This window comes from Cebidichthys violaceus, unplaced genomic scaffold (genome assembly GCF_023349555.1).
Source record: "Cebidichthys violaceus isolate CVI_PGR_0920_01 unplaced genomic scaffold, fCebVio1.0.p SCAF_1, whole genome shotgun sequence".
In the NCBI taxonomy this organism is placed as follows: domain Eukaryota; kingdom Metazoa; phylum Chordata; class Actinopteri; order Perciformes; family Stichaeidae; genus Cebidichthys; species Cebidichthys violaceus.
This window is the reverse complement of record NW_027176262.1, coordinates 14,857,844-14,885,664: the sequence shown is the minus strand read 5'-3', so window position 1 is coordinate 14,885,664 and position 27,821 is coordinate 14,857,844. Positions and strand designations below refer to the sequence as shown.

At 41.9% G+C, this 27,821-nt stretch overlaps 1 protein-coding gene across 5 annotated transcripts in view; it reads left to right on the top strand.

The window, feature by feature from the left end:
- usp32 (ubiquitin specific peptidase 32) overlaps positions 1-27,821 on the top strand; it is a 56,316-nt gene that overhangs the window by 4,443 nt on the left and 24,052 nt on the right. For all 5 annotated transcript variants that reach the window (XM_068712285.1, XM_068712270.1, XM_068712278.1 and 2 more), the window contains exons 2-9: positions 11,725-11,852; positions 16,053-16,158; positions 18,767-18,885; positions 20,558-20,717; positions 25,755-25,886; positions 26,062-26,169; positions 26,500-26,615; positions 27,442-27,504. In XM_068712285.1, coding sequence (XP_068568386.1) covers positions 11,725-11,852; positions 16,053-16,158; positions 18,767-18,885; positions 20,558-20,717; positions 25,755-25,886; positions 26,062-26,169; positions 26,500-26,615; positions 27,442-27,504 — 932 coding nt within the window. The remainder of the gene's footprint in view (positions 1-11,724; positions 11,853-16,052; positions 16,159-18,766; positions 18,886-20,557; positions 20,718-25,754; positions 25,887-26,061; positions 26,170-26,499; positions 26,616-27,441; positions 27,505-27,821) is intronic.

The following is a 27,821-nucleotide window of genomic DNA, read 5'->3' as shown; positions in this document are numbered from 1 at the left end:
CAACAATTGTCTGTAAGTATTATAAACTACTATATTATAGGGCTGTTGCAAATATTCTAAATATGTACCTGCATAATATATTGCATACATTTGAGATGATAGACTGTGATTCTAGGCTGTAGTGAGCTACCGGACTCGGCAAGGCGTTTCAGAGATGGAGAGAAAATGTTGCTAATATGTTAGCTTAGCATTCAGCTAACCTCCTCACAGAAGGCTCATCTATTAGAAAGATGGAGAGAAATGTTGCTAATAGGCTTAGCATAGGCTAAGCCTTGCGGCGGAGGGCTAGCTACTTAGCCAGCCTGCTAAATCCGCCATGCTACCACGCGACACCGAATGCAGAAAACTGTCTGAATAAAGTTGTCATTTATCTGCCGATAGCAATGTAGCTTTCCTACTGTGTGTGTGTGTGTGTGTGTGTGTGTGTGTGTGTGTGTGTGTGTGTGTGTGTGTGTGTGTGTGTGTGTGTGTGTGTGAGTGAAGCATTAAGTTGTTAAATTTTACTCATTTAGCAGCTAGCTAGTTTGCCAGCTCTGGAGATAGACAGGCTAGCTAGCTAACTAGCCAGCTGTCCGCTCCAAATCAAATCAACTTTTATTGTCACACATGTACACAGCACACAGTGAAATTAAGCCTCTGCATTTAACCCACCCTAGTGTTAGGAGCAGTGGGCAGTTTGGCTGTACAGTGCCTTGCTCAAGGGCACCTTGGCAGTGCCCAGGAGGCGAGCTGGCACCTCTCCAGCACCCAGAGCTCCCATCACGAATCAGCTGTTCCTCCTCCAAAGTGAGCTACAGGAATAAATAGGTGTGTGGCCTTTATTCTGTTCAGGGGCCTCATCATATTGGTCGTGTTGATGTTGCGCGTAGCTGTGAGGCTCTCATCGGTTTCACCCTTATTGTAGCTCCCATAATAGCACCCCTGGCAACTTTGAGTCATAGTAGGAGGAGCATAGATGTTACCAACAACATTAACTATGGCTCTGTTCTAATCAAATGTCCAAGTAAGCCGTGACAGTGAGCCATCATACAAGGACCCTGAAGCTGAAGCAGCCACTGCCTAGTTCACATTTTAGCCTTGAGTTTTCTACTGTTACATGTCAAAGTGTCTTTTGTGAAAAGGTTTATTAAAGCACAGTTTAGCCACAACACAGCGCCACTGACCTGTAAAATAATGACACGATAGGGGAATGGGAATAATTCTCTTTCCAACCCCATTAAACAGCATCTTCATGCTGAATGTTTGGTGTCATGCCTGCAGGTGAAGTGAGCTTTTTAAGAACAGCTCTCCCTGTATGTTTGTGCCTGCAGCTTCTGTTGACAGTTCACCATGACTAAAAGGTCACCGGGGCTCACGTGAGTTTAGTATTTGCATGCCGCTCCAGACGCCTCCTGCTCCCTGTCCGAGTGTTTCCAGTCTTGCTGCTAGCAGCAGGCCAGCACACCCGCTTTATATTTCATAGGACAACAAACATTGAGTCACAGCAGGAGGCTTTGTTGGCTGCTGCTCTGCTGCAGCGATGATTAAGTAAGGTGGTCAAACACTGAAAACCTGCTGAGACAGACAGACAGACTGTGAGACCCTGAGACACCAATGGAGACTAGTAGAAGAGCTAAGCATGCATTGCTGTGTATCTGCCAATAACTATTGTGTATTATGTTCCCAGGCTTTGTCTGTAAACTGTGTGTGCGGATGGAGAGTGTGTTGGTGCAGTAGCAGAAATCAGCCCCATTGTTTGCTCTGCATTGAATGGTAACCATTGCAGTTGATGCAGCCCAGTGTCCAAGAACATCCCCATTGCATCACAGCATCAACAATACACAGTGTTTTCTATAATGTGGCTGCTTTGTTTTCCTCCCCGTTAGTCCGTCTAATTGTAACAGTTTAGCTATTATCTGGTCGGACGAGCCGTTTTCTTAATGGGCTGTTGTGATTTTCAGTAGCAGTGCCTTGAGATGTTTCTGTCTCACTTGACTGAAGTGAAACCAGAGCCAGCTGAGACTGTAGTCATCAATCACTCACAAGTGCAGTGATTTTGTAAATGTATGATTATGTTGAAAATCCAGGGAACAATGTTTGGAAGGAAAAAAATAATTTCAGAAATGGTCATGCTGGGCCATTGAAGTTAAAAAAAAAAAAAAAAAAAAGCCAGGTTGTAATATTCCAAGAAAACATCGGAAATTAAAGTCACAAATCTACGAGACAAATGCTCTGATATTCTCTGAGATTAAAATAGCAAATCTATAAGAAACAAACTCTGTTTAGCCGTTATTCTGGTAAGGATGGCCTCTTAGAGAGGGGAACGCGTTTTCTTTCATGTTCTTTCTGTTATTCCTTATGAACACAATGCTGGCCTCCTCAAATTAGACTTTTAATTTAAGTTTTATTTTGCCAATGGGTTATGAGATGAATCCTAAAGGTTGCTGTTTCTGATGTCCTCACTGACAGACGGCCTCTGAGCGAGGATTAAGTCCCGTATGATGCATACGAGGCGTTGAAATTCACTTCTAAGACGTATAGCGATGTGGATGCAGTGACAGAACATAGTGGGGAATTGGTTTCATGTCATTCACTGACTGTCACTTGTTTCTCTTCTCTCTGTTGGTGTGTCACCATTCAAACGACCGGTCTGATAACTTGAAGCTCTCGTTACCAACATCAACTCTGTTTCAACAATGTTGGGCTTAAAGAATCGTGTATCGGGCTGAAATTCAATTCTGTCGACAGATGCAGTGACTTAAAACAAGTGAGAGTAGAAGAGCTCTGAGTAAGGAAAAGTCTTATTCATGCAGTGTAACATGCCACAGACATTCAGGAAGTGCCTGTGTTAGAGCTGCATTGTCGATCACTGTTTATCTGCTATTTGTAATGATTCATAATTAAAAAAACAAATGAATTCACTTCATTCATTTCCTCACCCTTTCCGAGTCAGGCGGAAGAAGAAGTGAAGTGCTTCCATACGTTAGTTTTTAAGGCGGGTGGTGCCGGTCGGATCCTATCCATATTCTGCTGCTCAGGCTCAGCCGCCCTCACCAGAACTCTGCTAGTGTTTAGCCTAGCTTAGAACGTAAACAACTGTTGCGTTCAGAGGCAGCGGTAAGAAACAGACAGCCAGCTGTCAAAGAGTTGTTACAGGAGATCATAACGTTGAGAATTGAGTTTGAAATTTCCGATTATTGAGTTTACAGCATCGAGTCGTCATCGTTCAAGAGAGCGCGTGTGAGATAATGAGATGAGTATGAAGTCATCGGTCACGTAAAACTCTGAATGTGCAGTGTTTTTTAAAGTATACTAAATAAATACTAGAAATCCTCAAGACCTGTGAGACTCCCAGCAAAGCTCCTGTGTCTCACACTCTTTACCTTTTAGGAGACCAGCCACCAAGGTTTGCTCAGCTTTTTTATTTTTAACTGATAGCATGTTTAAACGGTTAATTATTAACATCCCTATGGCAAACTGTGGTCAACAATGTTGAATGTTAAAATGTTGTATATTCAATTTGTTACGGTCAGAAAGAGAGGAACAGAGTCATTGTTGGAGTAGTTGTACTTCTGAAAGTGGTATCGGTGCATCCCAAGAAGAATATAATTGTTTGTTGTAACAATCGTTATATTTTTCTTCCATGCGAAAAAAAATAAATTGTAAAGTAATAGATTTCAGTTGATTTCAGTTGCATGCAGTCCAGACGCTGGTCCTGGGCTCTTTGTACAGGTTTCCGATCAGGAGCTGAAATGGGGGAGTCCAGTAGTGAGCTGTGATTGGTCGACAGCCTGGCTGCTTGGTCTGTTCACCGTGTCCCAGTGTGTGAGCGCTGCGTTCACCGAGACGAGGCAATGCACCATCAGAAAGCTGCCCACGCGACATGGTTACCCTCATGTGTGCACAACGGGGCTTTATGTGAATTAAGTAGAGTCAACCTGCTCATCTTCAGTTATAGAACTGATATGGACTAACATGCCATGCTTCACTGTTTTATCAGAATGTGTACATTATTCTTTTGGTGTGAAAGCTCCACAGCCTATCTACATGTCTGGAACTTCACCACAGACACGATCAAAAGGACTAAAGCCAGACAAAGCTGTAGTGAGCTGTACGACATTACACAGGTGGAGATTAATTGGCTTAATTCATGGAAACCGAGCTGTAGTGCAAGGAGTTTGATCTCCTTGCAAAATGAGTTTGATTGCGAGGTTTGCGATGTTTATTCCCTTCATTGAACTAATCCATTTATTTCTGCCATCAACCATGGAAGAAATAGCCTCTACTTCTGCTTAGTACTTGTTGTGGAAGTCCCAGATACCCGGGAAACTAAACGCCTTCTTGTCTGGGTTCACAACGTCACAGTATTCACTGTGTCGAGCAAGCCACACGTCGGCTGTTTACTACAGCTGCATGAACACAAAATAAACAGGTTTTGCTCTGATTGAATTGCAATAAATGGACTGAAACATTTTCAGACTAAAAGCAAATTTCTTAAATTTCTTTTTCTTAATCATTGTATAGCTGCTATAAAAGGTTGTTAATGGTAAATTCTATCATATTCATTATATGCCGTTGTTTCAGCTCTAATATGGATATCATAGTGGCACCAGCATTGAAACGATTGAAACGGTCCTAGTTACACAAACACTGCAGCAGTTAAAGAGCGTATAGAAGATAAGGTTTCTACTGCACAGAGAGGAGAGACTCTGCAGAGTCTAACAAGGTGTTGTGCTTCTTGTCTTGTGTCCGTCAGCTCCTGCCGTACATGACACACAAGCTGCTCTATTCTCTGTTGCTGGAGCTGTGTGCACTCTTCTGATCCATGTGTTTGATTGGCTGCCTGAAGGGTTGCTGAAGCCTGTGATTCAGCACTTCGACACTAATCAGTTCTGCGCTCCGATTGGGTGGCTTATGCCACCCACACATAGATTAGATATAGTTAGAATACATATTTGGTAAGGTCTGAGCAGCATTCTGCTGTGTGAAGGTCGACACCCTGCTGTTCTGGGACACTTTTTATAATTGTAACCAGGCAGAGTGATGCTCTCTTCAGCAGGAGAGCCCTAGTCCTCACTCACACAGTTCCACACATTAACCAGTGTTTCCCACAGGAGTTAATGAGACCTCGGACCCTCTACGTGCTTCCAGGAAGACACTTTTGTACATTTTAAAGTTAAATGGATCGATCTTGTGCACTTTCAGAGAGGTTCGATCTATAAATAACTTTACATTCTTGGAAACAGTTTTGTGCTCTAGCAGTGGTAGAGTGTAATTAAGTACATTGAGGATACTTTCCATTTTATGTAACTTTATACTTGTACTCCACTACATCTCAGAGAGAAATATTATACTTTGTACTTACTGCATTTTTTTGACAACATCAATTACTAGCTACTTTGCAGATTTAGATTCTTAATACGAAAGTTAACTATAATGTACTTTCAAGTAGTATCATCATAATAATCATTAAGTATCCTATTATAAAGTACCTAAAATGAGCTTGGCCTTTTACCAGCAGCAACATTAAAGGCTCATTAGCACATCAGTGATTATATTCCAACATTAATCCAATATTCTGAAATCAGCCATTCTGCATGATTTAAATCTTTTGCTACTTGAAGTATATTTTGATGCTAATAGATTTGTACTTTTATGTAGCCTAAGTCCTGAATGCAGGACTTTTTACAGTATTTTAAAACATTTTTGAGAGAGAGAGAGAGAGAGAGAGAGAGAGAGAGAGAGAGAGAGAGAGAGAGAGAGAGAGAGAGAGAGAGAGAGAGAGAGAGAGAGAGAGAGAGAGAGAGAGAGAGAGAGAGAGAGAGAGAGAGAGAGAGAGAGAGAGAGAGAGACCTGTTAACACTGGAAGCTGCCCAGTACAACCAGACTCATCTGTTGGCCACTGAGCAGCTCTACTGGTGCAGTTGGGGGTTTAAGGGCTTTGCTCTTTCACTTTCCCCTCTCCTCAAACTCATCCTGTTCATTCAGGAGACCAAATGGCCGACCTCACAGATCGTAGTAGACGGTGAACCACAGGCTGCCATCAAGCTGCTGGCCCCGATGGCATCGCCGGACGCATCACCATCACCCCCCTCCAAACTAGGTGACCTCGGCATCAACACCTCCCTCTGCAGCTGGATGCTGGATTTCCTAACCAACAGACCCCAGTGTGTTAGGTTATCACACCTCCTCTATCCTCACCCTCAACACTGGCGTTCCATAGGGCTGTGTGCTGAGTCCTCTCCTCTGCTCCCTGTTCACCTATGACTGCATGCCTGTACATGGTTCCAATACCATTATCAAGTTTACAGACAACACAACGGTGGTTGGCCTCATCAACGATGAGTCGGCCTACAGGGAGGAGTTCTGGCACCTGGGGGTGTGGTGTGTCAACAGTAACCTGGCCCTCAACACCAAGAAGACCAAGGAGCTTATTGTGGACTTCAGAAAGACCAAAGGCTGCACACACACCCCCATCCAGGTTGAGCGTGTCACCAGCTTTAGGTTTCTGGGTGTCCACATCTCAGAGGACCTCTCTTGGACCCTCAACACCTCAACCCTGATCAAGAAGGCACACCAGCGTCTCTTCTTCCTGATGAGACTGAAGGAAATCCACATGTCTCCTCTGGTACTGGTGAACTTCTACTGCTGCACCGTCCAGAGCATCCTTACAAGCTGCATCACAGTTTGGTATGGCAACTGCTCTGTCGCAGACCGGACAGCACTGCAGAGGGTGGTAAAAACTGCCCAACTTATCACCGGTACTCCACTCCCTGCCATCGAGACCATCCACCTCAAGCACTGCCTACGGAGGGAGCGCAGCATCGTCAGGGACACCTCACACCCCGGCCATAGACTGTTTGCCCTCCTCCCCTCTGGGAGGCGCTATAGCAGTCTCCGTTCCAGGACCAGCAGGCTCAGGAACAGCTTCTTCCCCTCAGCTGTCACTTTACAAAACTCTGCACCACTTCTGGTTAGATGCTAAATTTGCATTCTGTTGTCTGAGTACGTGTACTCTGTGCAATGACAATACATTTGAATCTGAATCTGAAATACATTTTCATTGTGGTATGCCACACAAAGATGTGTGCCCCACACAAAAATGTTTTTTTCCCACACAGTTATTTAAAAAAAATGAACAGCCGTAACATGATTGATACAATACAATAGATCCACTAAAATGTGAAGTCTAGAAGAGCCGTATCAGTAAAGCATGTTTGTGCCATTTGAATATAATAGAATTCCGTCAACGTCTCTTCATACCCGGGAAACAAATACTGGATTTCAAATGCAGCTTTATGACGTTCCACACTAAGCATGGATTTTGTCCAAAAACGTAACACGAAAATAAATAAAACCAGATTTTGTGGGTTCTTATGGATGCTTGCACACCCCTGCGGAACAAAAAAAAACGGACCTTTTAGTTTCAGCGGATTTTTACCTGCAGAACTATGTTTGACCAATGAAATCCTTTGCTCCAACTGATGTCATAAAGATTTTTGCCGTCATTCAGTACAATAATTAGCCATGTGCCTCTCTTGGCTACAGGGAGGCTGTGTATATTCGGAGCAATGGGAAGTGAGGCATTTTCTACAGCTGCTGTACCCGGAGCACAGTGTGTTGGAAGTAAAAACGAGACATTACATAACTGATATCTTGCATTGCAAGTCAAATATATCCTCAATACCAAGTGTGTCAGCCTGCTTCTGCTTTGCGTAAAATGTTCTCTTGACTTTTCTAATTTGCTCTCCTTTTCTAATTTTGCTCATTCTCTGTAATTCTCTTCTCCCCATGTGTAGCCATGTGAGCAATAAATCTTTCCTATTTATAATATAATATAAGTGTTTAAAAAGCACAGCTCTCATCTGTCGTCATAGAGGCCAAAGCGGTGATGAGCTCTGGAAAGAAAGCTATTTTTATATGGACCTCTAATGCACTCCTAGAGAACCAAAGGAGATGGTACAAATCACAAGACTACAACATGATGCTAATGCATTTCATGTTTTTCACACCATGAAACAAGCCTTATGACTGACCACTCTGTGAACCTGTGCTCTGAGGTGTAATAAATAACACATGATCGTTTGAGGGGTGGAGTGCGGGACTATTTCCTGGTTGGGTGCGATGGCTTCCTGGAGTCTTGTTGTCACTGTGAGGTTGCCAGGCAGCAAGAAGAAACTTGTACACTTCTTCCTGGAAAAAAGGGTATTTCCCAAAATTGTTAGAGTATTCCTTTTAATGCAGTTACAGTAAACATGTTTCCTCCAGTTTCAGGTGCTCAATTAGTCAGGAAGTCTTACAAAGCCTCACTCCAGGCCTTGCTCATCTTTACTGACAGGAGAAAAGCCTGAATAGTAGCTACAGACACATTCAGTCTGCACTTCCACTTCTTTTGATGCGTCACCGGTCATACACACCTCCCACAATATATTAAATACATGAGGTAATTGGGAGAATTTTTATAAAGCTCCATTGTGAAAATAGGTAAAAAAAACAAATAAAAATACCCTCACTATCAGCTGACCCCCTCATGTTGACAGCTCTATTCAGGTACAGTCCCACCAAGTCCTCATCAATCCTCTATTACATCAATTCTGTCAACACCAGCATCCTGTTATTGCCCTGGAAAGATGTTTCCTTTTGCTTCATCAGCTTCTTCAGATCCCTTTGTGTGTAGTGCAGTACATTAGGTTAAGACGAAGGGTCTGGAAGAGAGCGCAACAAAATACAAGTCAGGTATTTGTAGTATTTGAATGACAAAAAATAAATGATTCATGTAGCCAAGGGTGTCCTTTGAGGACATTTGAGTTGGCTTTTTTAAAGCCAACTGACCGCAGTCACAAGGAAACTGTTGAGCCTCTGCTAGAGTAACGCTACACAGCTGTATGAATGGTTAATGGTTACTGTGGAGAGAAAAAAAGGTCACAAGGCAAACCAAGATATACTTTTTAAAAGGTGTGTGTGTGTGTGTGTGTGTGTGTGTGTGTGTGTGTGTGTGTGTGTGCACTATTTTGTTGTTATTTGGACTTTGAAAGATGGAGATATTTGTTGAAGTACACCGTTGATAAAAACTATTAATGATTATTGATGTCATTTTTTAAGTCTCTGTAAACCAGAAAGGCGAAGCAGTATAGTTTTTGATGGAGGAGAGAGAGAATGCTGTGAATAAAAGAAAAGAAATCAACTTACACACTTTGATCAATCAACAATTAACAATGCACAAAACAGTATTTGTGCATCAATTCCATTCATGCTGCTGTTTTCAGCAGCTGAATATCCATGCAGACGGTAGAAGTGTGGAGTCAGAGCTGAAGATGCAGCGCGGCGTGAGTGGTTTTCCATATGACAGGAACAGCACAGTAATATCATTAGCTCGCGTTGATATTGTGAAAGGCTTAAACTGTGAAGCATTGACAGAAAATGTAATGGATTACCACTCACTCAACTGCTGTTCAAAGTAGAGCGGATAAGAAATGCCAGAAACGTGACCTGATTGTTGATGGAGAGTTGTGGTTGCTGGGGTGAAATAAGAGAGCGAGAGCAAAAGTGGTGGTGATGAGTAGAGTGGGATACATTCCTAAAAGTATCCATGATGGTACCATGTAGCATCTCTTTTTAAAGAAGAATTTAAACATGTAAATGACAGTGCAGGAAAAAAAAGTTTGCATTGTGACCTTAAAATCAAAAGTCAAATCTAATACCAATCCATCCAATACCAATACCAGTATGGGAAATGCCTCCGATAGAGCCTAAGATGCTGGACCGGGTATCGGCAAGTTTGCTAGTCTATGGGCCGATCCAATATCACGTTATCGTATCATTTATCAGCTCATTTATGCTTCACAGGAACAACATGTCACATGCTACCCCTCCAAACAAGCCCTCAAAGTCTTAATCTGATATGTTATGACAATGTAATGAAACTCCAACCAATGAGGCTTCTCGAGGACAGCAAAAGTCACATGTGAAAAGAGTTGAAGTTGAGAGGCCTGCTGAGGTGTAGCTGATGACTTGTCTGTATTTCTGTTATTTTTCTATTAAATATTGAAGTTTCTAAATGGGTGTTTTGGCAAGCCTGGTCAAGTGGCGCTATCCATGGTCCTGAAAGGAGGATTTAATTTGGGCACGTTAAATCAGCATTTAACCTTTTGTTTTGTTGTATTCCCTGTTTGTCTGAAAGGACGAGGCAAGGTACTTAATATATGTTGCACTACTTGATGAACTAAATATAAAAATGCATTAAAATATTCCTGCAAATGCAGTGGTTAAGGTCAACTTGTTGGTCAACAGAATTGTTTTATTAAAATTCAGTTTAACAGCTGAAAGACATAGCCGAACAGGCTTTGTCTATACAGGCCCACTTTGGTTTCATTTTATGAACAACGTATCAAAAACATCCCCCCCTCTGATTGGCTACATATTACACTGTGCCCTTACCGAGGCTGCTAACGCTGCCTACATATTATACTCATCTGTTAGCAAGGTCGGTAACGTTGGCTTCATATCACATTTTATGGTGCTATGGTTCCACTTCCCTTCCTTGGACGGTTGACGAGCGATGCTGCTGCAGACACCACAATGGTGGATAACAAGTTCGGTGCCTGGCTCCAATACTGCAGCCGCCCTGCTCTCATGAGGTTGTCTTAGCTTATGTTTGTTTGCATGACGCCAAAGCAGGTCAGGATAAACTCAGGCAGAGATCTAACGCGCTGCGTTGTTTTGCATAGATCTTGCTCAGGCCTGGATCATCTCAAACAAGCCGACTGTAACCTGACACTTTTCACCACTACTGCTCTACCGTCACGCTGCAGTGTTTTGCTGCTGCAGCTCCCTTCAACATCACAGTCTCAGTCTGATGTGCTTAGATATGTATGAAAACTGAGTTCTTGTTGCTGCTCAGATACTGGACTCCGTCTGACAGCAGAGCCTTTCTCTGCCTGGTCTCCATTACCGTTTGCTACAAATGGTCAATTCTTTGATGCATTTGACTCTGACTGACTGAAATATGACTATTGATGGCACATTGGCCATGAGTTATGGGCTGAGCTATCATGACCATCTATTCATTATTGCTTTTTGATCGTTCACATATCAGCTCTGTGGGTCATCGATTAAGTTCTGTCGACATTTTGATTATGTAGTTGCAGTGTGAACACATGGAAGCTGCAACTCAGTCACATTTACAAGTGTTAATGACTGAAATTGTTCAGTTCAAAGCCCTTGTTTCTGGTAAAGCTCTAATTGACTGTAGCTCAGCTGTGTGTGTGTGTGTGTGTGTGTGTGTGTGTGTGTGTGTGTGTGTGTGTGTGTGTGTGTGTGTGTGTGTGTGTGTCAGTACATGCAAAAGTGAGATGTAGACTTTTTGAGCGTTTGTCTATCTTTTGGTTTGTTTCACCCAAAACACAAAAACCTTTGTCTCAGTTTTATTTTCCTAATCATATGCAGTGTTGCACATGTTCCTGATTTTTTTTTTTTTTTTTTGCTGGGAATTTTGAGACTTCGACAATTCCTAGAAAATTGCATTAGCAACTTGACTTTCCAAAAACAATGTCCTGGTTACTCAGGACAAAGTTAAATCTTTGTTCGGTCAAAAATAGTGCTTGCTAAAGTTAAAGTTCCATTCGGATGGATTATTACATACACTGTTCTTGTTTGTGCTGTACTTACTGTTGGTCCTGTTAACAGATTGTTTTAATTAAATGTTTGCTTATGATCTCTTTTCTTCTCCTGTCTTTCTCTCTCTAGTCACTGATGTTGAATTGAAGCGGCTGAAAGATGCCTTCAAGAGAACGAGCGGCCTCACCTACTACATGACCCAGCAGTGCTTCTACAGGGAAGTGCTGGGAGATGGAGTTCCCCCTAAAGTTGCAGAGGTAAGCCACAGTAATGTCACACACCGTGTACCATTAACCATGATGGTTAATCTAAAGTGATAGTTAGTGAGACGAGGAAGGTAGCCACCAAAAATAGGATAGGTTAAGTCAGGCGTACGAGAGCATCCAGTGTCCCCTGAAATATAAATGTGTCGCCTGTAGAACAGAGGTGAGAGAGGATATCTGATGAAGTACATGTTCAAAGTGGAGAAGACTAGGGTGATGTGTGTGTGTGTGTGTGTGTGTGTGTGTGTGTGTGTGTGTGTGTGTGTGTGTGTGATGTGACATAGGGATCAATATTTGGTAACATTAGCTAGGGGTTCCAAGCAGAGGATACCAGGAGAACTCTAACAGGAAGACGTATCTGAGGATGCTGCTAACGAGTGAGCCCTCTCGCTTCTTTTTCCTCTCTGTTGAGAGCTGCACATGCTCAGTATCGATCGGGTAAAAGCCTTGCATACTATACAGAATTTCTTCATGTTTTTCCTGAGCCAGGCCAAACGGCTGTATACTACTAACCCTGTGTTATGATTGCAATCATAACACAGGGTTATCCTCATATATTTTTGTTTTTAACTTACTGGTGTCGGTTCGTTACTCTTTACTGGCCAATAAGCCAGTCCAGATATGGGAATGTAAATGCAGTCCATTTACCATTGAACATTAGAGCGTGTGTCTTCTCTCTCTTTCTCTCAGCATCTCTGCTTCCTCTTTTCCTTTGTCACCATAGCAGCAGTTACTGCGGTGACAGCGGTCCTGATCTGAGGTTACTGCTGGTCTGCTCAAACAGAAACATGGCTGCTGCACATTCTGACAGTTCAAAGGAAGCCAGGCCTAGTCAGTCAGTGGAGACGCAGACGTGTTCTTGTTAATATTCAGAAATCTTCTTTTGTTGCTTGTTGTGTTTGTGTTCATGAAGATGTTAAACAGATTTAGTTATCCTCAACACCATACAGAGAGCAGACACGATGCTCTCACGTATATGATGTCATTAGCTGTGTTCATATTGATCATTTTCTTTGTCTTGTCAGAAACATTAGTCGTATTCACTCTTCCAATGTTTTCTTCACACTCTCTCCATCATCCATCACAAGGGAGCTCTCAGCGTATCCTTCATAGCTCCCTCATTCGACCAGACACTCGCAACGCAGACACTCGCAACGCACTAAGCTGTTCCTAGTTGATATAGTAACTAGTGGGCATGAAGCTCTATCCAATCGTATGCTAACCTTACTTCATTTGTCGTTCTGTAGTACGTTTTTCCTGTCTGATGGCCTGAGGATTTTACCCCGCACTGCACATATCCGGCTGCTAGCGGGTGCTAATTTCAGACCCTGATTACCAGACTTGTTAGAACTCATGTAATAGGTGAGGTTTAAAATTAAATCAGACTTTCTATATCTGCGAGGGACCGTAGTGGTCCACTTTGGCCCACGTGACATTCATTTGGTCATCCACCCATGTCCGCGAGGGTCCGCTTTGTGGACTTCGGCATACAGCCCTAAATGTGTGACCGCGCGGACTGTACGCACAGAAGGTGCTCCCACTGCGCATGCTTTGGTTTCGTTCCAGTCCAGTTGGCGCCATATGCATCTCAAGCTGGTTTGGCAAGAAGAGGCTTGTTGTGAACAGAGGTTCTTCCCTTACCCACATAAGCCCAGTAACTTGTCTTAAAACGAATACAAAGACACCCAAATGGCGTTGATCTCCTGGCTAACAACTGGAATCTAGTATGGATTAAGAAACGCACACGCATGGAACACCAGGCCGATGCGGACCCTGAGTCGTAGTATGACTGGAACCGCTTGCGAGTCTCCAGGACCGGTACAAGTCTGCAGCTGTTGTCCGTGGTTGCGTAATGCAGAAAGTTGTTCCTTGGCTTGAGGGCCACGTCGCTCGCTGTATGAGAGTAGATTAAAGGTGACTATTGTAACTGATAATAACAATTCAAATGTCAGTGTTAGTATTGAAGCTTTGAAGCTTCGAAACAATTGGTACAGCCCTGATTCTTAATATTAATTATCATCATTATTACTATGGTTATTACCAGCAATGGAAGCATATGAACTCACTCTCTCTCCTTGAGAAATCAACAGAGCTCCGAAGGTATAATATAATAACCATGAAGCCTAAGTAATAAAGGCCATGTCTTGCATAATAATAAATAAAGTAAACATATGTATTTCATGTATGATGAAAACAAGTGCAATGAAGCTCAGCATTTACACTTGTTACACCAATATGCTACTTTTGTACCACCCATTGGAAATAGGACCACATTGTAACCTTTCCACATATTTGTATCATTATTACTATCATTCTTTGGTACGGTGGGCTTGTACGAGTGTGAAAAATTGGTGAAAGGGGAAAGTTCTTCCATCGAGGCCTAATCCAGAAACAGCCACAGGAAGCAATGATGAAGGCAAGATAGCCGAAAATGTCTGGTGAAGAAAGAGCGGTGCGCTGGAGAAGAGTTGTACCACATGTTTTAATTTAGAATGAATATGTATCCATCATTTTATTTTGTCAATACTTGGATTCCTACCTGTTACCACATCGACACGTATGATGAGCAAGCAGATTTTTTCAGACCTTGAATATAGAAGATATGAGTATAGATAGATCAATACACTGCAGCTATTTGTGATAAGAATGGGGTAAGGTTGGTGTAGAACTAGGACACACTCTTGACTTCCCCTTTTTTTCAAACCACAAGGGAAGCTCCTCTGCTGTGCGTCACCCACTGACATGTACACACTTCATGAGGTCACTCCCCTCTCCACAGCTCACGTCCATACACTTTATGCATTCAGGCACGCGCAGACACACACACACACACACACACACACACACACACACACACACACACACACACACACACACACACACACACACACACACACACACACACTCTGCTCTGTAACCTCCTTCGTGCTCTGAGTGCAGCTTAGCAAAATAACAGCGCCCTGAGTACAGATCTGAGTACATTTCAATTTAGAAACAGTTTTGTACTGATGGTGATACATTTTATTTTTTGTAGTTTTTATTTATTCTGATCCAGAATTTTTACCTGAAAGAAATGAATTATGTCTACAGTCTTTCACAAAGCTCACACATGTTGCTGTGTTTGCTGTATTTACTCAGCATGTACAGAAGTTTCTCTCAAATTTAAAGGGGCTTTAAGAACAAAAGTGTACATACAAAGTAAAGATCTACTAGAATACAGACATGTGTGAACAGAGCTATGTAGCATTTCAACATTGTAATAAAATATATGAAAATAGAATATATTTGTAATTCCAATTGTTTTAAAGAAATGTATTTAAAGGTTTGTGTACATGTCTATGTACAGTTTAAATGGTCAGTGCAGGAATACTTTCAGGTGTTTTGGCTTCTTGGGGAGCTGTTATAGCGCTGCACATGCACTGTTGCTCACCCTGCTGTCTGTAAAAAAACGACCCTTACTGCTGCTGCAGCACAGACTAGAAGAGTAACATTTAGCTTCAAACATTCAATCTTATTTACATTCTGCTTCTTGGAGATGATGAATGAGTCTTAAACAATAGCAGGAGCATAGCACAACATGGAAGTGAAAGCATTGTTCTGTTTATTAAAAGGGGAAAGTGTAATACAATATGATGTTCCTGGAATCAATAAATAATCCTGATGAATAACCTTGATCTCAATATTGATCAAAATATTCTTGATTATCATGTTGGCCACAATCGTGCAGAGAAACAAAGACGGATAGAAATTATGCTTGAACTAAAACATAACTTCAGAACCAACAATGAACAAAGTAATCCTTTAATGTGTTACCCCGGCTGTTTAACAGCTCATTAGCCTGTTCTGCTACAGTATGAATTATGTTTGGCCAATGGGTCCTCACACAAAGCCTCTCATTCTCAGCACATTACTTCATAATAGGCTTCACATTGTTAAAACGCCTTAATTGCATAGCTGCTTTATTAGATTGTAGGAGAAGTTCCAGGTGTTTATGATGTTGACATCAACCTATTTTATTTTTGGTTAAACAGTAACATTGATGTGGAAATGAGGAAATGCTGTGATCAAATTGACTGGTGACACATGCACTCATTTCCCTGTTGTCAGTGCTATAGTCAAATGAATGGACTTGTTGATCATGTTGGATGCAGGGTGAGCATGAGGTGATTGTGCCGTGTTTTTCATGTGTTTCAGGTGATCTACACCTCATTCGGAGGCTCGTCCAAAGGGCTGCACTTCAACAATCTGATCGTGGGTCTGGTGCTTCTGACCAGAGGACGCGATGAGGAGAAGGCCAAGTGTAAGTTGTTCCTCATCAGTAAACAGGAAGTCTGTGTTGGTAATATACACTTGTTTTTTTGTTGTCCTCCTAAACATCACAGTGTATCGATGTTTCCAACCACCCATAACCACAAACTACAAATACCATATTTCATATAATTATCAGAAAACTGGTTTACAGCAAATGCTGTTGTTGGTCTTACTCAGTAAATGTTCTGAAGTATACAGTTACAGTGTGAGTCCTCCCTTCTGTATATTTAGTGCAACAGTTGATGAAGCGTTGTACTGCTGTGGACAAAACGTAAGGTAGCCATCTAAAGACTCTCATGAAGAAATCGATCTCAGTTCAAGTGTACTCTATATTTAGAATATTTACTACGTTATCTCTTCAAAGCCACTGGACTCCTTTGACAAAACCAGTCATTTCAGCTCACTGAGCATAGACGTTGTTGCTCATGTTTAGTCTGTTTGTGTTATTGTGGGACTTTTTGGTTTTGAAAGGTTAGTTTAGTTTGAAACTAACCAATCGAGACAACGGTAGACCAGCAACGTGTTCTGTGAGGTTAAAATGACTGGTTTTGTCAGTTTTCTGACAGCAGGATGAAGTGGTGAACATATTTTGAATATATAGAGTACACTAAAACTGATGTTGATTTAGTTTTTGGTGGCTGAAATACATTTTGCTGCCCCTATCACAGCAGTACATTGAAGCCCCCAGGGAGAGCGTCAGGCTTTGAAGCTAATTTTACATAGTGACCAAACGGTGCCATGACTTACATTTGGCAAGAGATGTCTGTAACTCAGTGTATAATTTATTTTTAGAACTTCCCAGTACAAACACTTGAATAGCCCTTATTTTAATTGTTAGGTCCTAAAAGTTGTAAAACACACTAACAGCAGAATCCAGAGTTCTGTTCTGTTCATGTGTAAGAGCCAGGAGAACAAGCCTGGACCAAGGGCTGGGAGTCAGGTTTAAAGGAAATGCTGCTGCGCTTGCTCTATAGGCCAACTGATGCAGAAGATCAAAGGAAGATATGGGTATTATCGTCTGAATTTTATACTCAGAAGCCGAACCTTTGTTGCTTCAAGACGCTGCGCGCTTTGATTGGACATCAGAATGGCGAGGTGGGATTTCCCCATATCCGTTACAACAACAACAACCATAGTGATTGTTGGCACAGGAGCTCCTCCTCATCACCCAACTCTTCCATCATTTGATTTCCAGCTATGGAGTTGTGTTCGGCCAAACTTGTATGGAATTATTGAATCACGCCTATCGAATAAATCAAAGGCCGACTGATAAAGGATTTGAAAACCACGGGGCCGAATCAAAAGCAAATTATATTCCACACACAGTCCCCCTCAGTGCTATGAATGGTTGTTATGTGTGAGAGGTGACCGCACAGGAGTATCAATCAGGCATTACTCCTCCCTGAAATCTTATCAGCCACTTGGATGAGGCATCCGAGCCTGATTAGAACTCATTAGATACAAATTTTATAAAAGGTCGTCTTCTCGGAGGAAACGCTAGAAGAACTCTTTTTCCTCCACAAATTGGTGTTTTTTTCCATCGTGGAAGGATCATGGAATTCAGTACAATGCTACTTTCCTAAAGTCTTTTAATGCTGCAGGGTTATAGTCTTAGCAACTGGGACAACTTAGGGACCCTCTATTGCTTCAGAGACGGTATAGAATAACATTAATAATGCTCAGCACAGACTTTAAGAACCGTGCCACATATAATATCAGTCCCAGAAATGTCCTCACTTCTAATATCAGTAGCCAAAGCTGGAGCAGCCCTCAGGTTTTTCTTTAATCCATTCCGTGTTTTTAGTAAAATCATGATCAAATTTAAAGACAAACTAAATGTGTAACTCATCAGCTAACAGTTTATCTGAATTAAAGCCAAGCCAGAGCAATGTTGGTATTGCTCGTGCAGTATTTTCCTGCAGCAGTTACAACGGCAGATTCTAAAGTATTTCCACTTTTAAATATAACCTCAGTGTTCCTCAATATCAAACAGAGAAGTCTCCTGGATGCTTTTACTATACTGTAGCTTTATGTTTTTGATGATGTTATTTTGGCATGGCGGATGCCTCTAAATGCTACACATGAACCCCATCTGCTGTTGCTATGGAGAAGAAGCCAGCTAGTGGCGCAAATCAGAGCTGCAGCAAATTCAGAATACTTTGATACAACAGTTGGGAACAAAACATTGCACTGTCACTGCTGAATTCACCCATAAAATGTCCCAGAATTTGACTGAGTTGATTTTAAGCTACTGAATATATTTTTCTACGAGGCCCAATCTTCATGTTTTTCCTTAGTAGTGCACATCAGCATTTCAAATGTACCGCTTAGTCTCTTTGTCTTTCTCTGTCTGTCTCTCCCTTTAGTCTGGTTCTTCTAGCTGTGGTGGATGTGCTGCATGCAGGCTAATCCATCAGCCTGTTATTGACGTCGTAGCTTCTGTCGTTCTTACTGCTGCTACATGCAAGAGGCCTGCCCTCCTGTGATAAAGCTGAAATCTCTTCTGACTGTGTGTGTGTGTGTGTGTGTGTGTGTGTGTGTGTGTGTGTGTGTGTGTGTGTGTGTGTGTGTGTGTGTGTGTATTTCCACGCTCACAGACCTCTTCAGCCTGTTTGCCAGCGATCTAGGTGGACATGCAGCCAGGGAAGATATAGAAGCAGTTCTGCAGGTCCTGGATGGAGAAGTCCCGACCTCCCTCAAGAAGTGCTTCAGTGAGGTCAGCAAACATCACATGGATATACATATGAACATCTACACAACCGTCCTAGTCATAAGTGGCATATCACCTTCGTTATCTGCTTGGCTCATATCTTTGAGTTTGTTTTTATCAGTACAGTCACATGATCATAAAGGTTATGTTTGCCACATGGAAATAATTCCACAGATATAATACAAAGTCTGTGAGTTATTCTACAGGTTGTTTGAGTACAAATCATGACCTAAGTACCACACAGTAAAACAAAAAAGATCCACACTGTTCGATAACATTAATATTAGGAATATCCAGATCAAGTTTTATAGGAACCCTGATCCGGGTACACGCTGATACTGAGTGGATCTTGGCTTTTTCGGCCGTTGCCTTCTTGGTTTTTTGGAACCAGAAGGGTGGAGCTAAGAACAACTGAACACTGAATAATACATTTTTAGGTGATCAAAATGTTACAATTAACTTTCATGAACTGAAAACAAACTGAAAGGGTTAAAGTTGTAAGACGAAAAACAGGTTGCAGACAAGACAACACTGTGGTCATGACCTGTCAATCATAAGATATCCACACCCTAAAACATTGTATGGTCTGTTTGACTCTAAATGAATCATGATTTACTAAATGAACATCATGCTGTATTGAAGAAGACTTGAAACTAGAGATTGAGACCATGAACTCATGTTTACAGCGTTTACTGAGGTAATAAATCAAGAGAGAATGTTCTCATACAACCAGAAGCGTCGCCCTCTGACGGCCAGTAGAGAGAATGCAGCTTTAAGGCACTTCACAGGTTGCTGCCTGATTCTGACACAGTGTAGCGCTCTAAATTTGACCCAGTTGGGAGAATACCACTGCTGAGACTGACGCTACGCGATGAGCTAGAGAGAAGACAAATGTCTCAATTGGACATGCCTGAACTACAAAAACATTTAGTCCACTCTTGGTTGTTCAGTGGTGTAACAAAGTGGACGGACTACAGATGACGGTTTACAGTGAGAACTTTAACCAGACAATCAAGTTTAATTTTGAAAATTGACAGCTGATATGACTTCCTACCGTTGATGAAAGCGTCTGTCAGTGTCAGTTACAAATGAGATACCAATCCATGAAAATATTCCACAATCGGCCCCAATACTGGTTAGGGACATTCCTTATTAATATGTTATGTTAGATGCATTCTCTCAGTTTTGCCGATCAAGTGTTCTTCTTCTCTTGGTTAATTTCCACATTTCTAGTGTATTTTACATTCCTTGTCCCCATGTTTGATTACATTTTGCCTGATTTTGAGATGTCCCCCTCTAAGACTTTTCCATTTTTGCTTACAGTCTAATACACTTCATGTGCATGGAACTTTGATTGTGATGTATGCAGCATTTAAAGTATTCCAAAATTTGTCAAAACTTTCCAAATCATTGAAAACAAGGTAATTAGGGGGTAATATCTAATCTAATATAGGGTATTAGTGGTTCTATCAAAACCACCTGGTACTGTAAGGTGTTTCCAAGTCAGAGCTCACGGTATTTAAAGTTGAATTCAGAAAGTCATTTGTATTGAAAACTGAGTAAATATGAAAAATAAGGGGACACAGAGTCCCGACACATGCAGAACATCTTCTGCTTTTGACCCGCTTAACAGCTGACGTGTGTGTGTGTGTGTGTGTGTGTGTGTGTGCTGTGACAGGGCGACAAGGTGAACTATGAGCGCTTCAGGAACTGGCTGCTGCAGAACAAGGAGGCCTTCACTTTATCCAGATGGCTTCTGTCTGGAGGAGTGTGTGTCACGCTCACAGACGACAGCGACACGCCCACCTTCTACCAGACACTGGCTGGCGTCACACACTGTAAGTCCCCAAAACACTCGACACAATCAATGTGTCTGCATACATTGATTGTCCACATAGGCAAATGTGTTTACTTGTTGACAGTAGCTCAACTCCAATGAAAAAGAAAGAAGCAGCATTGGAATGAATTTGTGAATGGGAACAGTAACTTGTGCTACTCATCTGAGTATGACATGTCTACATTGTCTTACTGGTGGAATCAATGCTGTGGAAATATACATTGTGCTGAATTCACCATGTGAGACATTATTGTACAGGTATACCAAGCTGTTATTGGTGACATACCTGAAAAATGATCACAAAAGATGCCCTTGGAACTGCTGGAATGGAAACAGTACTTCTGTTAAAATGATGAACTAAGATGAGCAGAGTAGGACAGGACTGTCCTGGTACTGGTATAATTAGTTATGGAAGGTAAACAGGTAAACAACAGCAGGTAAACATGGAGGAAATGCTGAGAATTGATCAAATTGGAGCAGATCTTAAATCAGGTGTTGCAACATGTGAGGAATAAATAGGAGGAATAATGTTTCTAATGTAAGCCTGTTTTAGCTTGTCTGATTTTTGTTTATCTGCTAGGACTCAAAAATACTTACACTTGGCTTTGGCCTCATCAGTGGCAGCTCAGGAAATGACTGTCAAGCTCAACTTATCACCCTGATTCATCCGCTCTCCTCCTTTCACTCAAATATCCCTTTTTCATAAATCCTTCTCTCCTTCCCACCAAACCAGGTCTCTCTCCTCCCTCCGTCTCCTCTCTGCACTGCACCTTGCAGACTGCACGAGTCAATGTGTTCGTAGATGCTTGAAAGCTGTGACATTCTTTTGTTTGAAGACAGCTTCACCTGCCACAGTTGACTCTCAGCATCTTTTTGAGTGGGTGGTGTTATTCTTGCCTAATGTTGGTGTAATGGGTGGTAACATGGATGGTATTCAGCTGCTCAAGTTATTCAGGTGTCAACTGCAGATCAAGTTAGTTAGTTTCTTTTGCCAATAACCGATTTCTTCTGTTCTTCTAGTCTCATTCAACTGTTGCTCAGAGGGATCTTTCTCTTTCACCATTGTACAACATTTTGTTCTCCATGTACAAAACAAGACCTTTTTTTGTAAACCCTTTTTAAAAACATATCATATATTTGTAAAGAGGACTTTCAACAACCTAGAAGCATGAAAGACAATTCAAAACTATAGAGTAGTCCTCTCAGCCAACTGACTATAATCAAACAAGCTTTTGTGGCAGCAGTGTATATTCTTTATGGTTGTTTCTTTGCTTTAATAAAATGACCTTAGAAAATGAAGTCATGCCAAGTGAATCAGAACGGGCGTAAATTCCACACAAACATTTTGCCTTTATTTTTATTAAATTAACCTTCTTGTTCATGGAAATACTGAATTTGATTTGTATTTGTCAGTTTGTATCACATTAGCTGGCAGAGTTCTCTCTCAGAACAACTAATGTCTGTTAGCTGGTCTTATAGACCCCAACGGGACAGAAAATGAGGCACCTGTGGACTTGAGGCGCAGCTGTTAGACTGTGCTTCACAACCTGTTTTACTCTTGTTTGTGTGACTGTGGTATGTAGGCAAGATACATATATGTACAAGTCCAAGAGAAGTTGTGTTGTTGTATATGTCAACATTTAGCTACAGTGACTATGTTTACGTGCACCAAATATCCTGTTTTTTGCCCTCATTACGAAAAAGACAATATTCCTAATATGCTGTTTACATGCTTAATGAAAATGAATTTTCCACTAAAATCCCGTTTACATGCAGTCGTGCATATTCATTCTCGGTTTTTTCAAAGTTTTCCACCGGTAGCGGACTTGTTGGACCGTGTGAACACTTTCATTACTTCGAGCACCTTCTTGAAAAGGTCAGCATGGCGATATTTAGATATCATTGATATCCAAGCCCTTCATAATGCTGTAAAGTAGGTGTGTTTCTCTTTCCGACCAGAAATGGGGGCTGTCATAGCTGTCATATTCGGAATAATAGTGGAACGTAGACAGTAATGCAGTTTTTAAAAGTTGTCGGACAAGTAAATTTAGCCAGGCTTTATTTTGCCAATTAAGGACAGAGCGCTGGAAAGAACCTGAACGCTGCCTTTAATCTGCCTGCTCCCAGTTTATCCTCTTAACTTTGTGTCTGTGTCTGTGTGTGTTGGGGAGAGAGAGTGACTGACACAAACCTGCTTCTTAACTCTTGCCAGAACAAGAACGCAAAGCTTGACTCATGGCAGAGCTGGAATCCTTTGCTAGCGGACACCGTCACAGTGTTATGACCGTAGAAATCTGTGGGAATAACGGCCATGAGGACAGGATGACGTAGTGTCTGTGAGCCGCTATCACAGGGAGTTTGTTATGGTACATGCTGGCTGTGGCAGCACCTCTCTAAGGATGTTCCCTGGATAATGGTATGGTATCTCTGCTGTCACTCGGGGAGAGTCGCACCTCTAGGTGGGTATCAGTCCAGACGAGGCACCTGCCATAGAGACAGCAGCAGTAAAGTTACTGTTCTTCAGTGTAGATACCTTGTGACTGATGTTTATGGTCTCCTCTGGAACAGCCATCATTGGAAGGCTTTGTTTGAACTATGTTTGGTTGCTCACCCTTTTGATTCACATTGATGGATAATTGCACTTTCTCTGGTTAGTTTTGTCATTGGTTTAAAGAGAAATGAATAGAAATGTATATTTGTCATTGTTGTGAATAGGGCTGGATATCAAACCTCACAACTTTTATGGTAACAACCTGGCTGTGTTCATAGAACCTAAGATTGAGAACAGTCGGGTACCAAAAGCTTGCGTCAAATGCCCTGTAGGGATCTGCACACTAACGGTGGCAGGAGTGCAAGTCTTTACGCTCATTTACCACTAATGCAGTTAAGGTAGTTAAGCATTTGCCAGAGTAAACTTCTACACTCTAATTCTGCCACCTTTACAAAGATGTGAAATCCAGCAAAGACACTGATGTAACCTCCAGCTCTACACTGATATTAGTAGAAGCTAAGATAGATGGGAGATGTGCACGAGACGTCCATAGTCCGGGTAATGACTTTTATAGATTAGGAGTCAGACGGTAGCACAGCTGTCATGAGGAATGCTCAGCATGACCAACACAAGTAATACTGATGTATTAAATGAAGCTGATATTCAGAGCTTGATTCTTCTGCTTTTTAGTCTTGCGTGTTCTTGTTTTCTGATTATTGCCTCAGACATGTTCTTCCCTGTTTTTATTGAGTTAGCTGCAGTTTCCAATTCAGGTTTGAGACGGAAAGGTAGTCATGAGTCTCAAGCGCTCGGTCCATACCTTCGTCCATATAGTCCTCAATAATTTATCAGTCTCAAATTATTTCCTCCATTCTATTTCCATACAGTCCCCTTCACATTGTAAATCACTGATTGGGTACTCGGTGCTCCCCTTAATCTGTTAAAGTTGAAATGTCTGCGTCAGAAAGCAGACTTGAACAGTGGCGGTAAAAAAGCCATCTACAGCTGCCCTGATGTTCACCTCTGGACAACAGGGAGTCAGAACCTGGATAAGAGAGGAACACCCCTCACAGTCTGTCCATTTTCCCCGTGTGCTGCTTCACCAGCAGCCAACCATGACGGTCATCCTCCCATCTGACTGGAACTGTGACCAACAGCAGCTTAAAAACAAGCTTTCAGGAAACTGTTAAATCGCCTGCCTGAGAAGCCACAGTCCGATTTCTGCCGGGAATTGACTACCATTTGATTTCTGTCTCTGTGAATTGACACCTGTCATAAGTGTTGGCTCTGTGCCAAAGGCTAGCTGACTAGCTGCTGAATCCTATTACCTTAAGCTGTGGATTAGCATGTTGAAGGAGGGAGGCTGGTTCATTGACCCTGGCAGAGCCTCATATGCTATATTGGTCTGATCTGTATCAAATACTCTTCCACCCATTGGTTACATGACCCCAGCTTGGGTTTGCTGTGGCAACGTCACCACTATCATGTTAAATCTGCTCCTCGCCTTGTCACAACTTGTAAGTGCTCTAATTCGCAGCAGCAGAAATGGGTTTCTAGATTTGTAACTATTGCATCATGTAACGTGTTGTTGATTCATTGTCTGTCAAAGGATTGAATGATTCATTCTCTAATCCTTTTAGTACCAGTTTCCATCAAGCATGTTTGTAAAGGTTTATTAGAGTCCCAAGGTGTTTGGACTTGTCTCGGTCTGCTGTTCTGTTGTGGAAGCCAACTTAGCTAACTTTCTTTTTCAGTTTTAGTCTGACCCTTGAATTTGATAACTTTCAACTGTAAGTATTGATTTTTGCTTTTATCTGGCTACACAGTTGTCATGGGGAGGTTTTGTCATACACAATCGTATAAAAAAAAAAAACATTAGAAACCATTTACATACATACAGTATAGCCAAGGAATCGGGATTGTCCATTATGAGATGCCTAGCCGTATTTACCAGGTTTCTCTGCATCCCTTACCCTGTTAAAGAAGCTAGGTTGCTCTTTACATGATGTAGAAGAGCATGAGGTGAATAAAAGAACAGGACTCTGTCCATTCATAAACACAAATGGTTAATGATAATGAACATAATTAAATTAATTAATCAGGGGTTTAACGGTTCTAAAACTGAGACTGAAACCGCAACACGTACGTCCACGGTAACACATCGCTGTTTTATCTTCTGTGTACCGCCCCCTCCCCCCTTAACTTTAATATGATATTGACTACATATACTGTACCTTATTGTACCTACCTATAGTATACAATATCCTGCTATCCACCCTAGCTACATGTATTTATTATAAATACCCATAATCTTGCTACTTGAACTGACCTTTGCGTTTGCATCATGAGCCTCACCATATATGTTTATTTTGAAAACATGGAAGGCTGTGTTATAGCTGCATTGCATGGACATACTTTTGTAATCTTATTGTTATTGTCAGCCACATTCACATGCAGTAGAAACTGAAAGCTATCCATAGCTCAGAGAACTGATCCCTCTGAATACTGTTGCGCTGATTATGTTTTTGACTTTGGCTTCCTCTGCAGTGGAGGAGTCGGACATTATAGACTTGGAGAAGCGCTACTGGCTACTGAAAGCCCAGTCCAGAACCGGCCGCTTTGACTTGGAAACCTTTGTCCCACTGGTCTCTCCTCCCATCCATGCCTCACTGAGTGAAGGTAAGACTGTAGGAACCTGTATTCTTTTATTTCTAATGTGGGGATCGAGTGCATACAGGTAAATCTATTAGTGAGATCATAGTGGACCTATGTAGGTTTTCCGGCTTTTAAATTCAATCCCTCTTTCAAGACTTGCCTACTATGAGAATGATCTGATGTTGAGCTTGTTTCCTAGGCTTGTTTCACGCCTTCGATGAGAATCGGGACAATCACATCGACTTCAAAGAGATCTCCTGTGGACTCTCTGCGTGCTGCAGGGGGCCTGTCGCTGAAAGGCAGAAATGTAAGCAGTAACGGATATTTGATTTGATTCATTTGTTTGCACAATAAAACAACAACAAAAGAAAAGAAGCAAGTTGTGCCGGTGAGAATTTCACCTCGGTAAACATTATAAATAAATTAAATACATTTTTGAATGTAAAGAAGCAAAAATGTTTTGGGAAAGTGTGGATTTGTGCTGGAGCTCATTGTTGTCATCAGAACTTTCATTTGTGCTTGAAAGAGTAGGTTTTCCTGCTCGTAGGCTAAGCAGCTGGTGTTGGGTTTCTAGGCAGTATTGTTCTTCATAACCATATTTGTTTTTCACCACTACATCGCTCTCTTTCACCGACAGTTTGCTTCAAGGTCTTTGATGTGGACCGCGATGGGGTTCTGTCTCGAGATGAACTCCATGAAATGGTGGTGGCTTTGCTGGAGGTGTGGAAGGACAATCGCACGGACACACTCCCTGTAAGTTCACTCCATCGACTATTTACACAGATGGACGACGCATTCTCACTTCCTCCCTCAGTTCGGAGGCCAATATATGCAGGATACGGGAGCTGGCGTCTTGCACTGGTGACGTCATTTGAAGCCAGAGTCTGTGCCGTTGTGATTGGGGGATGGAGCCGCGGTATTGAGGTCCCGCCCATCCACCCGCCAGAACCTATCGCGAGCCGAACACAGATGCAGCTTATTAGCGAAAGAGAATCACAGCTATTGATGACGTCACACCCCGTTTTTATAGCATCAAATAACGAAAACCGAACTTGTCAGAAATGAACGTACATCAAATGACAGAAACCATCTTTGGGGAATTTTTTTTTGACATGTACAGTACTATGGTTCACACACACACACACACACACACACACACACACACACACACACACACACACACACAAACACACACACACACATTTTCTAATGGTTAATTTCCTAAACCATTAGTTTAGAGCTTGATTTCATGGCAGTTTATGATAATGTAATGATGGCAGATGAAAATGCTGGGTATACTAAAAGGACAGGATAGAGCAGGGATTGAAACAGAAAATATTGATATGGTAATTATGGTAGAGATGCATCGATTGCAATTTTCTTGGCCGATTCCGACTTTTTTTCTTCTTTCTTTATAAGAACTATAATTGACAGCATACACAAACATGATCATCCCAGAATCCTGTGAATTACTCATCTCACATTTTCACACTCTGTGGTGATCTTCCTCACAGCAGTAGCTCAGGATAAGGTGCCTGGTGTTTTTTACTTCATGCTAATATCTTTTGTTCCCTTGCAGGAGCTGCACAGCAGCGTGTCAGACATAGTAGAAGACATCCTAAAGATGCACGACACAACCAAGGTGAGACTCGACAGAATCATCATTGATTTAGCTGTCAGGAAGTTAATCCTTTATGCTTTCTACCCTGTAATTTAATTTGATTCTATAACCTTGATTCAGCTAAAGTCAACACCACTTTACACTCAGCTCCAGCTGCCCCTTCCTATTGTTCCACATGCTGTCACTGGGAGTTGCCCAGTACACCCACAGCAACCTCCCTCTCAGCTCTTTTCACCAACAAAGACCATGGCAGATGAATAGATGTTCTTCCATCCATGCAGTTTATATTTTGAGAACAGTAGATGAGAGAAGAGTGTTTGCTGACCTGTGTTTCTTTA